The 14,198-nt window shown below is 46.8% G+C and overlaps 1 protein-coding gene across 14 annotated transcripts in view; it reads left to right on the forward strand.

Moving 5' to 3' along the window:
- The window catches only part of LOC124033942 (neuron navigator 2-like), a 145,841-nt gene that overhangs the window by 106,585 nt on the left and 25,058 nt on the right, over positions 1 to 14,198 (forward strand). For 4 of the 14 annotated variants that reach the window (XM_046346445.1, XM_046346448.1, XM_046346449.1 and 1 more), the window contains 9 exons: positions 489 to 618; positions 1,497 to 1,809; positions 2,234 to 2,924; positions 6,235 to 6,436; positions 6,744 to 7,033; positions 7,571 to 7,636; positions 11,545 to 11,589; positions 12,078 to 12,241; positions 12,331 to 12,513. In XM_046346445.1, the coding sequence (XP_046202401.1) occupies positions 489 to 618; positions 1,497 to 1,809; positions 2,234 to 2,924; positions 6,235 to 6,436; positions 6,744 to 7,033; positions 7,571 to 7,636; positions 11,545 to 11,589; positions 12,078 to 12,241; positions 12,331 to 12,513 (2,084 nt within the window). The remainder of the gene's footprint in view (positions 1 to 488; positions 619 to 1,496; positions 1,810 to 2,233; positions 2,925 to 6,234; positions 6,437 to 6,743; positions 7,034 to 7,570; positions 7,637 to 11,544; positions 11,590 to 12,077; positions 12,242 to 12,330; positions 12,514 to 14,198) is intronic. The other 10 variants (XM_046346447.1, XM_046346455.1, XM_046346456.1 and 7 more) reach the window with 5 other exon arrangements.

Below are 14,198 nucleotides of genomic sequence, written 5' to 3' on the forward strand. Positions count from 1 at the left end.
TCAGAGCCAGAACGAGTGACGCATTGCTGTCTACTGTCAAGAGCAGCGCTTTCCAACCCTGTTCCCGGGAGAGGTACCTTCCTGTAGGTTTTCGCTCCAACCCCAGTTGTGTTTAACCCGATTCGGGCTTATCAACCAGATAATTATTAGAATCAGGTGCGCTAGATTAGGGTTGGAGGGAAAACCCGTAGCTCTCCAGGAAGAGGGTTGGAGAGCCCTGGTCTGGCGTATGTGTTGCTCCGTAAGAGGTATGGTATTGCAATGTGTAATATTCAACAATATTCAGCCGATTCCACGCCTTTAAACAAAATAAAGGCTCTAAAGTAGAGAATGCAACGCTGATTCAATGGAGAGTCCGCTTAGGTTGCGTCCATTCAGCCACACACTGAACCCTTGTTCAACTCTGTTTACAAACGAGCTGTTTAAAGGCACATTTTGTACGATTTCTTTATATTTGTAAATCGTTTTTTTTTCTTCTTTCTCTCCAGTTGGGATGACAGCAGCTCAGTGAGCAGTGGCATCAGTGACACCATCGACACAGATGACATCAACACCAGCTCCTCCATCAGCTCCTACGCCAACACACCGGCCGCACAGCGCAAGGCCCTCAACGGACAGGTCAGTGTGGAGGCTAGACGCGCACACACACACACACACACTCACTCACACACACACACACACACACACACACTCACACACACACACACTACACTCACACACACACACACACACACACACACACACACACACACACACACATACAGCGCCAGGCTCTGAATGGACACACAAATAGACTCTCGGTGCAGTACAAGTCTCACACTCCCGCCTCTCGCCCTCTTTCTCCTCTCCCTCTCCCTCTTCTCTCCCCCTTAGCTCGGAGTGTGTCAATGATGTATTCCCTTCACAGTTTGGAAGGGAATGTGAGCCTGTGGTATTGCTCTGGGTGGCAGACCTGTGAACCGACTAGACTAATGTCCATGTTTATGTCATTAAATGCCAATTTTAAGAAGCAACGGAGAAACTGTCTGAGAAGTGACTCTACTCTCAGCTGGTTTTGGGTGGCTTTGGGAAGGGGCGGGATGTCTGGATACCGCACAACCGCCGTGCAATAACACTCGTTTATTTATAGTGGTTATTTTATGTAGGATAACAAGGGCTGTACAAAGAACACATTCTCCCAGTGGTAGTTGACCTTTGACCCAGCCCTCGATGAATATAGTCTCTTTCCATAGAAACGGTCTCCACATTGGATCCCTAAAGTGCTGAGGTTATCGCATGCTGGGTAGGGCTTCACTTATGGTAGGCCCCAAAGAGCTTTCTGGTTTTTGTCCACAATCAGGATACTCTCGTGCCACGATCATCCCGGCCCTATAGGCACTTACGGAAGTTACTAACTTCAACCCGATTTAGCCATCCATTTTATCCCCATATATTCCCCATGCCATCGCACCATAAAATAGATTGTGACTCTTCTCTCATCCTCTGTGTGTCCTCAGCCCGTGACGGACGCCGAGAAGCACTCGGCCTCTACCAACCCGAGCCCCGCCTGGTCAGGTGACGAGGTCAGGAGGTTAGACGGGTTGTCGGACAGCGGGGTCAGCAGGATGGACCAGGGCTCCAAGTGGACCCGCCGGAACCCCTCTGACTTGTCTGACGAGTCGGACAAGGTGGCCTCGCAAAGGAAGACTCCCTCTATGACCCACACAGGGTCCTGGAGGAAGGGCATGAGTGCACAGGTGGGGGTGACGAACCCCAGAACTAAAGCTACTGGAATGTCAGGGTCCACTGCGATAAAAACGCACAGCACAGGTATGGGTTTTTTCTCTCTGGGCAGTGTTTTGCTGTCTGGGTGTTTGTCTCATTTGCGATTGCATGTGTGTTTCTGTGTGGGCTCAGGTTTCTTTGGCAATGCAACTCCTTATGTCTGTCCATCCGGGCTGTGTACATCTGTGTGTGTGTGTGTGTGTGTGTGTGTGTGTGTGTGTGTGTGTGTGTGTGTGTGTGTGTGTGTGTGTGTGTGTGTGTGTGTGTGTGTGTGTGTGTGTGTGTGTGTGTGTGTGTGTGTGTGTGTGTGTGTGTGTGTACAATATGCACTGTACCTGTACGCCTCCCTCTCGTCTATGTGTCACTTTCTCTCGGGTGGTCTGAATCTTGAGTCCCTTAACCCAGACACCACAACTATGACAAACTCTCCTCTGACTTTAACCACTGCTGTATGTCCCATCCTGTGTAGGTAAAACAGACGACGTCAAGGTGTCCGAGAAGGGCCGCCTCTCCCCTCGCTCCGATGCCGGACGCAGCAGTGACGACGAGGCCAAGAAGCACGCCCCCTCCACCGCTGCCTCCGCCCGCACCTCACACCCGCACTCCATGTCCGAACCCCACTCCCAGTCACACGCACTCACCTCCCGCACCCCCACCAGCACATTTGGCTTCAAGAAGCAGAGTTCCGGGGTGGTTACTATGGTTACCGCCAGTGGCGCCACCATCACGAGCGGGTCAGCGACTCTTGGCAAGATGCCCAGGTCAGGGACGAGGTCCCTAGCCGGTGGGGTAAAGGTCGGTGGTCAAGATGTGGGGTCCGGTCTAGGTCACCATGACGACGGGTACCTCTCGGTGAGCGCCCGCTCCACACTGCAGTACCGGAGCCTTCCAAGACCCAGCCGGTCCGGCGCCGCCGCGCGTAGCGGAAACCGGTCGTCGACCAGCAGCATCGAGGCGACCGTGCTTTCCGTTACCACTCACAGTAAAAGCAGAGACGTGGGAAACACTGGGAAAATGAATGGAAGTGGGACTGGGGTCTCGCTAGCCAATCAGACGGACCGAGAGAAGGGCGTGTCAGAGGGCGTGGACAACCTGAGGGGAGGGGCTTCCAACGTACCTCTCACAGGGAGGCAGCAGGTTGCCTCACCCACACTGCGCAGGTGAACAGGCTCACACACTCACACTCAGATGCAGAGATATTATGTCACTCACACTTACGTGTGGTCATTAATGACACCCATTAACGGTACAGTGTCTGGAACCTGATCCTAGTGCGATGCAACAAACACGCACACACACACACACACACACACGTGCGCACCCACATTCACATCCATACACGAAGGCCGTGTCTGTCCGCTGTAGGAAAACTAACCCTTCAGCATTTCTGTTCAGCTGCCAGGTCGGAGCCCACACTTTTCATAGTGCCAAGCCTTTATATGTGCACAGTAACACAGGCAGAGTCTTACCTCAGCACTGCTGGGCTGGCTCATTCATCTCTATGGGTAATACGGCTTTGAAGATCCTGCTCTATATTACCACCCTGCCTACCGTCTTAACAGTCAACACACTCTGGGCTATGTCCCAAATGGGCCCCTATAACAAATGTAGTGCACTAACTAAGGATCAGGGTGCCGTTTGGGACATCCGTTTGGGACATGTCTTTTGGCTTAACGTCATGGGGTATGCTAATGTAATTTTTCTAAAGTTACTTTGATATAATCCCCCAAGCATTTACTCAATAGTGTGCAATAGGGGTGCTTACTAGAAATGACTTTAAAACAGAAATGTGTCTACTATTCTCTACATGTTTTGTATCTCTCTCTCTCTCTGCATCTGTCTACCTACATATTTCTTATCCAGAGCAACTTATAGTTAATCTTAAAATAGCTAGGTGGGAGAACCACATAAACTACAGTGCCTTGCGAAAGTATTCGGCCCCCTTGAACTTTGAGACCTTTTGCCACATTTCAGGCTTCAAACTTAAAGATATAAAACTGTATTTTTTTGTGAAGAATCAACAACAAGTGGGACCAAATCATGAAGTGGAACGACATTTATTGGATATTTCAAACTTGTTTAACAAATCAAAAACTGAAAAATTGGGCGTGCAAAATTATTCAGCCCCCTTAAATTAATACTTTGTAGCGCCACCTTTTGCTGCGATTACAGCTGTAAGTCGCTTGGGGTATGTCTCTATCAGTTTTGCACATCAAGAGACTGAAATGTTTTCCCATTCCTCCTTGCAAAACAGCTCGAGCTCAGTGAGGTTGGATGGAGAGCATTTGTGAACAGCAGTTTTCAGTTCTTTCCACAGATTCTCGATTGGATTCAGGTCTGGACTTTGACTTGGCCATTCTAACACCTGGATATGTTTATTTTTGAACCATTCCATTGTAGATTTTGCTTTATGTTTTGGATCATTGTCTTGTTGGAAGACAAATCTCCGTCCCAGTCTCAGGTCTTTTGCAGACTCCATCAGGTTTTCTTCCAGAATGGTCCTGTATTTGGCTCCATCCATCTTCCCGTCAATTTGAACCATCTTCCCTGTCCCTGTTGAAGAAAAGCAGGCCCAAACCATGATGCTGCCACCACCATGTTTGACAGTGGGGATGGTGTGTTCAGGGTGATGAGCTGTGTTGCTTTTACGCCAAACATAACGTTTTGCATTGATGCCAAAAAGTTCAATTTTGGTTTCATCTGACCAGAGCACCTTCTTCCACATGTTTGGTGTGTCTCCCAGGTGGCTTGTGGCAAACTGTAAATGACACTTTTTATGGATATCTTTAAGAAATGGCTTTCTTTTTGCCACTCTTCCATAAAGGCCAGATTTGTGCAATATACGACTGATTGTTGTCCTATGGACAGAGTCTCCCACCTCAGCTCTGCAGTTCATCCAGAGTGATCATGGGCCTCTTGGCTGCATCTCTGATCAGTCTTCTCCTTGTATGAGCTGAAAGTTTAGAGGGACGGCCAGGTCTTGGTAGATTTGCAGTGGTCTGATACTCCTTCCATTTCAATATTATTGCTTGCACAGTGCTCCTTGGGATGTTTAAAGCTTGGGAAATCTTTTTGTATCCAAATCCGGCTTTAAACTTCTTCACAACAGTATCTCGGACCTGCCTGTTTGAAATATCCAATAAATGTCGTTCCACTTCATGATTGTGTCCCACTTGTTGTTGATTCTTCACAAAGAAATACAGTTTTATATCTTTATGTTTGAAGCCTGAAATGTGGCAAAAGGTCGCAAAGTTCAAGGGGGCCGAATACTTTCGCAAGGCACTGTACATGACCATAAGTATGTGGACACCTGCTCATTGAACATCTCATTCCATAACCATTAATATGGAGTTGGTCCCCACTTTGCTGCCATAACAGCCTCCGCTCTTTTGAGAAGATTCAGCCACGAGCATCCATTCAGCCACGAGCATTAGTGACGTCGGACACAGATGTTGGGCAATTAGGCCTTGCTCGCAGTCCAATTCATCCCAAAGGTGTTTGATGGGGTTGAGGTCAAGTTCTTCCACACTGATCTCGACAAACCATTTCTGAATGGACCTTGCGTTGTGCATGGGGGCAATGCATGGTGCCAACCGTAAAGTTTGGTGGAGGAGGAATAATGGTCTGGGGCTGTTTTTCATGGTTCGGGTTAGGCCCCTTAGTTCAAGTGAAGGGAAATCTTAACGCTACAGCCTACAATGACATTCTAGACAGTTCTGTGATTCCAACTTTTTTGCAACAGTTTGGGGAAGGTCCTTTCCTGTTTCAGCAAGACAATGCCCCCAATGGCTGTGAGCTTTACACCACTCCAGCTGACGCTTGGCATTGCACATGGTGATCTTAGGCTTGTGTGCTGCTGCTCGGGCCATGGAAACCCATTTCATGCAGCTCCCGACAAACGGTTCTTGTGCTGAAGTTACTTCCAGAGGCAGTTTGGAGCTCGGCAGTGAGTGTTACTTGCTTCAGCACTCGGCGGTCCTGTTCTGTGAGCTTGCGTGGCCTACCACTTTGCGGCTGAGCTGTTTTTGCTCTTAGGTGTTTCCACTTCAGAATAACAGCACTTACCGTTGATCGGGGCAGCTCTAGCAGGGCAGAAATTTGATGAACCGTGCCACGTTGAGAGTCGCTGAGCTCTTCAGTACAGGCCATTTTACTGTCAGTGTTTGTCTATGGAGATTGCATGGCGGTCTGCTCGATTTTATACACCTGTCAGCCACGGGTGTGGCTGAAATAGCCGAATCCACGTATTTTCCTTAATAAAGTAGCTATCAGCAAAGTCCGAGCTAGTAAGAGGGAAGAGTAAAGCACAAGTGTTAGTTCACAAAGGGCTTTTGGTGTGTGTGTGTGTAGGGGGGAGGTTGCTGTGGGATTATTTAAGATACTCTTTGAAGAGGTAGGGTAAAAAAATATATATATATTTCAATCCTTTTCAACTTTATCCTTCTTTTCTCCCTCTCCATCTCTCTTCAGGTTGTTTGGTGGTAAGCCCAGTAAGCAGGCTCCGGTCACCACAGCAGAGAACATGAAGAACTCAACGGTGATCTCCAACCCTCACGCGACCCACGCTGCCCTGGACTCCCCTGGAGGTGTTGGGGTGGAGAGCGAGGGCAGCAGCCCCCTGTATGGAGGACGAAACTTGAGCACGGGCCATAGCACGCTGGGTAGCGAACAGGTGAGATAGGGAGATGAGCCTAACCATATGACATGATCTTTTCCGCCTCTTGATAAGCATCAGTGTCCAGAGTTTATACTTGCACAGACAAGAAAATAGCTAACTTTATCTACCAAACGCCGATCCCGATAGGTAGCCCTGTGGTAAGGTAGTTGGCTATGATAGCTAGCGACAGCAGATCGTAATATGAAGAACACGGCAAGAATGCAGCAGACATATGATTTGACCTTGGAGAGTAGAAGCATAACCACGAAGCATAACATGGAAAATCACTTGATAAATCCACAATTCCTTCCGTGTCCCCCAGAGTGCGTCCAGCCCCGGCTCTGTCTACTCCTCCACGGGGCCCTCCAACAGCCTGACATGGGGCACCACCACGAGCACTGGCTCCTCTGCCCAGAGCAGGGAGGGGACCCTGGGCGGGCACGGTGGCGGGGCGGGAAGCCTGGGCTACCCCTCGGTCAGCAGCATGCACACCAGCAGCGAGTCCATCGACATGAGCGTGAGCAGCGCTGGGCACGGAGGAAGGGACAGCAGGGAGGACACCCTCTCGGCTCTGGGCAGGACCAGCAGCGTCAAGACGGGCATGTCTGAGAGGTGAGGACGGAAGGGTGGAATGAAGGAGGGTTGGATGGAGGGAGGGTTTGAGTGGGATGTTGGGGGAATCTTCTCTGATCTTGGTCGTTATGTCTTTATATTGGACAGAAAAACAAGTGACCTGTCTGATTTTGCCATTGCATGCACGGACATATTGTGTTTGTTCAATGTGTCATTATGAAACGTTCCTGCATACATGAATGTGTATGTGACCAGAATGTGTCAGCCATATTATCACCAGAGATACAATCCAAGCATCTCCATGGGAGGCATTATTTAAGGTATGCCTTAATGCTATGTCATTAATGCTATGTCATTACAGATCTATTCCGGTGTTACCTTCTCTGACCCATCTCATTATCTTTCCTTACTAGACTAGTAGATGAGATTCATTGGTGAGCTGCAGGTGGTGATTTTGCTTGTGGCAACGGTTGGACTCAAATGTGTCTCTCTCCTTCAGGGGATTCTTCTCCCTCTCTCTTCTTTCTAAAGTTCTTTCTCTCTTTGTCTGTTGTGCCCCCCCCCTCTTCCCATCAGCCCCCTGTCCTCCCCCTCCGCTAGCCCTAAATTCAACCGAAATACCTTACCTCGGAAACAGGAAAGGTAAAAGTGTTTGTGTGTGGGGCTCCTGCTTCGTGGCGGTGTGTGTGCATGAGTGTGTGCGCGTGAGTGTGTGTGCGTGAGTGTGCGTGCGTGTGTGTGTGTGTGTGTGTGTGTGCGCGCGTGCGTGTGCGTGCGTGCGTGTGCGCGTGCGTGCGTGTGTGTGTGTGTGCTGTGTTGTTGCAGGCTTTTGTTCCCCCTACAGCGCTCGCTCCCAGTTCCCCATCGCTGTTTATATGCTGCCATCTTGTGGCTTGATATGTTAAAACACCTGTCACTGCTATGACATGATACTATACTAAGATGTGTTGCCACAAACGTATCTTTTTCTGAAAAGCGATGGCATATACAGTACTAGTCAAGAGTTTGGACACGCCTACCTACTCATTCCAGGGTTTGTCTTTATTTAAAAGAAACTATTTTCTCCATTGTATAAAATGAATTCAAGAAAAAAATAATTAAAGAGCAGCAGTGAAATAACAATAGCGAGGCTATATACAGGGAGTGCCGGTACAGAGTCAATGTGCGGGGGGCACCAGTTGGTCGAGGTAATTGAGGTAATATGTACATGTAGGTAGAGTTATTAAAGTGACTGCATAGATAATAACAGAGAGTAGCAGCAGCATGGGGGAAGGGGGGGGCAGCAGTGCAAATAGTCTGGGTAGCCATTTGATTAGATGCTGTCGTTATACAGAGACATTTCCCCGTCCCGCAGAAGGGGGGGGGGGGGGGTTATGCCCATTCGTAAATTACAAGGCACAAGCAGACCAACTCCTTTCTAGTCTCTAATGTGATGTGAGAGACTGGAATGTCGTTCTGTTACATTATGGAGAATCTACCTCAGAACTGTAACATGCAATAAATGGACTTAGGGACATTTATATTTCATCAGCCAAAATGGTGGTAACCATGATAGATGGAATATGAAAATGAATGTCGATTTTGCGATTTCATTCAAAGTTATATGACGACTTTATAACGGAAACATTGTAACTTGAAGAGTTTTCATAATATGTACAGTTGAAATCGGAAGTTTACATCCACTTAGGTTAGAGTCATTAAAACTCGTTTTTCAACCACAAATTTCTTGCTTACAAACTATGGTGCTCTGGTACCGCTTTGCCGTGCGGTAGCAGAGAACAGTCTCTGATTTGGGAGACTGGAGTCTTTGACAATTTTTCAAAGGCCTTCCTCTGACACCGCCTAGTATACACAGTTGAAGTCGGAAGTTTACATCCACTTAGGTTGGAGTCATTAAAACTCGTTTTTCAACCACTCCACAAATGTCTTGTTTGCAAACTATAGTTTTGGCAAGTCGGTTAGGATATCTACTTTCTGCATGACACAAGTAATCTTTCCAACAATAGAATATAATTCACTGTATCACAATTCCAGTGAATCAGAAGTTTATATACACTAAGTTGACTGTGCCTTTAAACAGCTTGGAAAGGTCCAGAAAATTATGTCATGGCTTTCGAAGCTTCTGATAGGCTAATTGACAACTTTTGAGTCAATTGGAGGTGTACCTGTGAATGTATTTCAAGGCCTACCTTCAAACTCAGTGCCTCTTTGCTTGACATCATGGGAATATCAAAAGAAATCAGCCTAGACCTTGTAGTCCTCCACAAGTCTGGTTCATCTTGGGAGCCATTTCCAAATGCCTGAAGGTACCACGTTCATCTGTATAAAAAAATGTACGCAAGTATAAACACCATGGGATCACGCAGCCGTCATACCGCTCAGGAAGGAGACACGTTCTGCCTCCTAGAGATATGTACTTTGATGAGAAAAGTGCAATTCAATCACAGAACAACAGCAAAGGACCTTGTGAAGATGCTGGAGGAAACTTATCTATATCCACAGTAAAACAAGTCCTATATCAACATAACCTGAAAGGCCGCTCAGCAAGGAAGAAGCCAAAACCGCCATAAAAAAGCCAGACTACAGTTTGCAACTGCACAAGGGGACAAAGATCATACTTTTTTGAGAAATGTCCTCTGGTCTGATGAAACAAAAATCAAACTTTTGGCCATAATGACCATTATGTTTCGAGGAAAAATGGAGAGGCTTGCAAGCCGAAGAACACGATCCCAACTGTGAAGCATGGGGGTGGCAGCATCATGTTGTGGGGGTGCTTTGCTGCAGGAGGGACTGGTGCACTTCACAAAATAGATGTCATCACGAAGAAGCTAAATTATGTGGATATATTGAAGCAACATCTCAAGACATCAGTTAGGAAGTTAAAGCTCGGTCGCAAATGGGTCTTCCAAATGGACAATGACCCCAAGCATACTTCTAAGGTTTTGGGAAAATGGCTTAAGGACACCAAATTCATGGTATTGGAGTGGCAATCACAAAGCCCTGACCTCAATCCTATAGAAAACTTGCGGGCAGAACTGAAAAAGTGTGTGTGAGCAATGAGGCCTACAAACCTGACTCAGTTACACCAGCTCTGTCAGGAGGAATTGGCCAAAATTCACCCAACTTATTGTGGGAAGCTTGTGGAAGGCTACCTGCAACATTTGACCCAAGTTAAACAATTTAAAGGCAATACTACCAAAAACGAATTGTGTATGTTAACTTCTGACCCACTGGGAATGTGATGAAAGAAATAAAAGCTGAAATAAATCCTTCTCTCTACCATTATTCTGACATTTCACATTCTTAAAATAAAGTGGTGATCCTAACTGACCTAAGACAGGGAATGTTTACTAAGATTAAATGTCAGGAATTGTGATAAACTGAGTTTAAATGTATTTGCCTAAGGTGTATGTAAACTTCCAACTTCAATTTTATATACTGTATTTTATACCATCTATTGCATCTTGCCTATGCCACTCTGTCATTGCTCATCCATATATTTATATGTATATATTCTTATTCCATTCTTTTACTTAGATTTATGTGTATTAGGTAGTTGTTGTGAAATGGTTAGATATTGCTGCACTGTCGAAACTAGAAGCGCTAGCATTTCTCTACACTCTCAATAACATCTGCTAACCTTGTGTATGTGACCAATACATTTTTTTGATTTGATAAGAAGAAGAAATTTGCTTGGGCCAAGAAACATGAGCAATTTTGAGATTTTTCATTCCAACCGCCATGTCTTTGTGAGACACAGATTAGATGAACGGATGATCTTCGCAGGTGTGGTTCCCACCGTGAAGCATGGAGGAGGAGGCGTGATGGTGTGGGGGTGCTCTGCTAGTGACACTGTCATTGATTTATTTAGAATTCAAGGCACTCTTAACCAGCATGGCTACCACAGTATTCTGCCGCAATACGCCATCCCAGCTGGTTTGTACTTAGTGGGACTATATGTTTTTCAAAAGGACAATAACCCAACACATCCAGGCTGTGTAAGGGCTATTTGAACAAGAAGTAGAGTGATGGAGTGCTGCATCAGATGACCTGGCCTCCACAATCCCCTGACCTCAACCAAATTGAGATGGTTTGGGATGAGTTGGACCGCAGAATGAAGGAAAAGCAGCCAACAAGTGCTCAGCATGTGTGGGAACTCCTGCAAGACTGTTGGAAAAGCATTCCAGGTGAAGCTGTTTGAGAGAATGCCAAGAGTGTGCAAAGCTGTCATCCCGGCAAAGGGTGGCTACTTTGAAGAATCTAAAATCAAAATATATTTTGATCATTTTAACACTTTTTTTGTTGTTGTTACAACATGATTCCATATGTGTTATTTTATAGTTTTGATTTCTTCCCTATTATTCTGCAATGTAGAAAATAGTAAAAATAAAGAAAAACCCTTAAATGAGTAGGTGTGTCCAAACTTTTGACCGGTACTGTATCTCTTTTTTACAATTGAAATAGCTAGATTGCGCACTATCCAGATTCCTCCTTTCCTCTCCTCATTTCTTCTCCTCTCCCTGAAGTGTGTTTCTCTGCCGATCCCACAGGGGTCCACACAGTGATAGAAACACTCTGCCCAAGAAGGGACTCAGGTACCTACTGTAAGATCACTCAGGCACTGTCTGCCAAGCTTAGCACCGTCCCTATCGCTTTCTCTCTCTCTCTCTGTCCCTTTCTCACAGCTTCAACTCATGCAATGCTGGTGTGGTGTGGTCATTCTTTATTTTTGCACTTGGCACAATTTTGTGTTGCGCGTCAGCGCCACGGCACGTCACCTGTCACTACCGTGTGTGTGTGTGTGTGTGTGCAAAGTTGTCACGGTTCCACGTCACACGCACACACCGTTTTTGGATTTCTGTCGACTGTCCGCTTGATTTGTGTGTTGCTCTCGGGTTGAGGAAAAGTGCTTGTACATTATGTGAAATTTACCCGGGACATATTCATCAGGTGCTCTTGGTAAAAATACAATCACCATATGACGATAAAGATTAAAACAGACGGTAGACACCGCACCAGTTTTGCACCCTACTCACGTAACCTTTATCCGGCAACTTATGAACCTCTGTGTTTGGCGCTGCAGGTATGCCCCATCACCCCAGCTGCGAGGTCATGAGGAGGCGGCGCGTGATTGGCTGCGCTTCCATTCACAGGGCGGGCTGCAGGACTCAACCAGTAACTCTCCCTTCTCACCTGGATCCAGCCTCACCTCACCCTCCGGGACACGCTTCAACTTTGGACAGCTCGGTATGACCTATAAACACCGTACGAGCCAGTGTGTGTGTGTGTGTGTGTGTGAGTGTGTAAACTAACCTGTATAGTGGTGTCCCTTGCAGCAGGTAGCCCCACCACAGCTGCTCAGATAAACCTGGCCAGCCTCCGGAACAACAGTCTGACCAATCAGGACACCACCTTTGACCCCTGTGGTGACACCCGCCTGAGGAACTCCTGCGTGTCATTGGACGAGAAGACTCGCACCATGAGCCGCTCTGGTTCCTTCAGAGAGGGCTTTGAGGAGGGTGAGTAAAGAGAAAAGAGGGAGGGAGGGAGGGAAGCGACAAGATAGAGAGATGATTGCTCATGATAAAATCTCAAATCCTTAGATGGACATGGCTCTCCTTTGTCCTTCCCAGGTGGTGGTGTCAACCACGGTGAGTGTAGACGGTAGCTACAGGGTTGGAGAGCCCTGGTCTAAAGAAATGATGTCAGATGAGGTTTTACGGTTCTCTCTCTCCCACCTGAAAGCATCTCATGTATCGTGGGTTCCCTGCATTCTTTCGGCAGTTCTGGTTGTGCCTCAGGAAGAACTTGAGGAAGAACCTGGAGGGAGAGGAGACAAGAAAACAGTCTAAGACTCATGCATCAGTGCTTTTGGCTCCTGACTGAATAGAGCTGCGTTGAATCAAGCAATGAGAGCAGCAACTCACCTGTGTGTGTGTGTGTGTGTGTGTGTGTGTGTGTGTGTGTGTGTGTGTGTGTGTGTGTGTGTGTGTGTGTGTGTGTGTGTGTGTGTGTGTGTGTGTGTGTGTGTGTGTGTGTGTGTGTGTGTGTGTGTGTGTGTGTGTGTGTGTGTGTGTGTGTGTACAGGCGTGTGTGTGTGTATAGACACATACTTTGGTGCATGGGTCTCTATTGTGCACTTTTATAGTCTACAATCTCCACTATACTGGACAAGGGGGTAGAGAGGTGGAGAGAGAATAAGAAGCAGTGAACCTAGTGACACCAAAACCAGGTTTGTAAATGCCCTCTGGATAGAGTGTACGTGACCTCATTAAGAATCCAGTCGATCCTCACACGCTCCCACCAAATATTATTATACAGGCCCTCCAGTGCCACTGTTCTATCCTCTGTTGTCCCCTTTCTCTTGCTCTCTCTTTTCGCTCCTCTCTTCTCAATTCCCTTCTTCCCTCCGGGGTTTTAAAAAAAAACACAAAATAATTACAGGGTCTTTATAATCAAGAAACACGAGGACGTGCAGGAAACCATATGTTTGGTGTGTGTGTATGTGTCTATGTGTTCATATTAGTTTATGTGTGTGTGTGTGTTCATATGTTTTCCTGGCATAGTTCCTTTAGTGTTATCAAATGTGGACTGGGACATAAACAGTATACCTGCACACTTTGTTTAAGTTGCCCCATGTTGAGACGACCACACTTACACGCTGTGTCACTTGACCTAGAAATGTAGTTATTGTGTAACCCCCCCCCCCCCCCCCCACACACACACGCACGCACAGGACAAGTCAGTGATTTCTAGAATCGCCAGATTCAAGTAGAACTCTTCTTTGAATGGAACTGTCAGGACAGTTTGCCTACCATTACATAGGCGGGGCACCACCTTATTTCTTTAGGCCTTTTGCCCCCCCACCCGGAAAATAATCTAGGGAAAACCCATCTCATGCGTAGACCTACTTCCTGGTCTCTTCTATGACATCATAGCCTAATCCTCCTCTATCTGATCATATCCTTCTAGCCTGTAGACAGGAAACCACCGAATTAAATAGAACCCTATTATATGCAGGAAACGCTCTTACGGCATTGTGTCTGGACTTTGATGTTAAGATCAGAGACTGAGTTGTTAACCAATAGGATAATACCACTCCCATCATAACCCTGTACTGTACTGTGTGAAGGCTAGACACACACACACTAACACACACACTAACACACACACACTAAGACACTAACACACACACACACTAAGA

Source organism: Oncorhynchus gorbuscha, linkage group LG04, assembly GCF_021184085.1.
Source record: "Oncorhynchus gorbuscha isolate QuinsamMale2020 ecotype Even-year linkage group LG04, OgorEven_v1.0, whole genome shotgun sequence".
Lineage (NCBI taxonomy): Eukaryota > Metazoa > Chordata > Actinopteri > Salmoniformes > Salmonidae > Oncorhynchus > Oncorhynchus gorbuscha.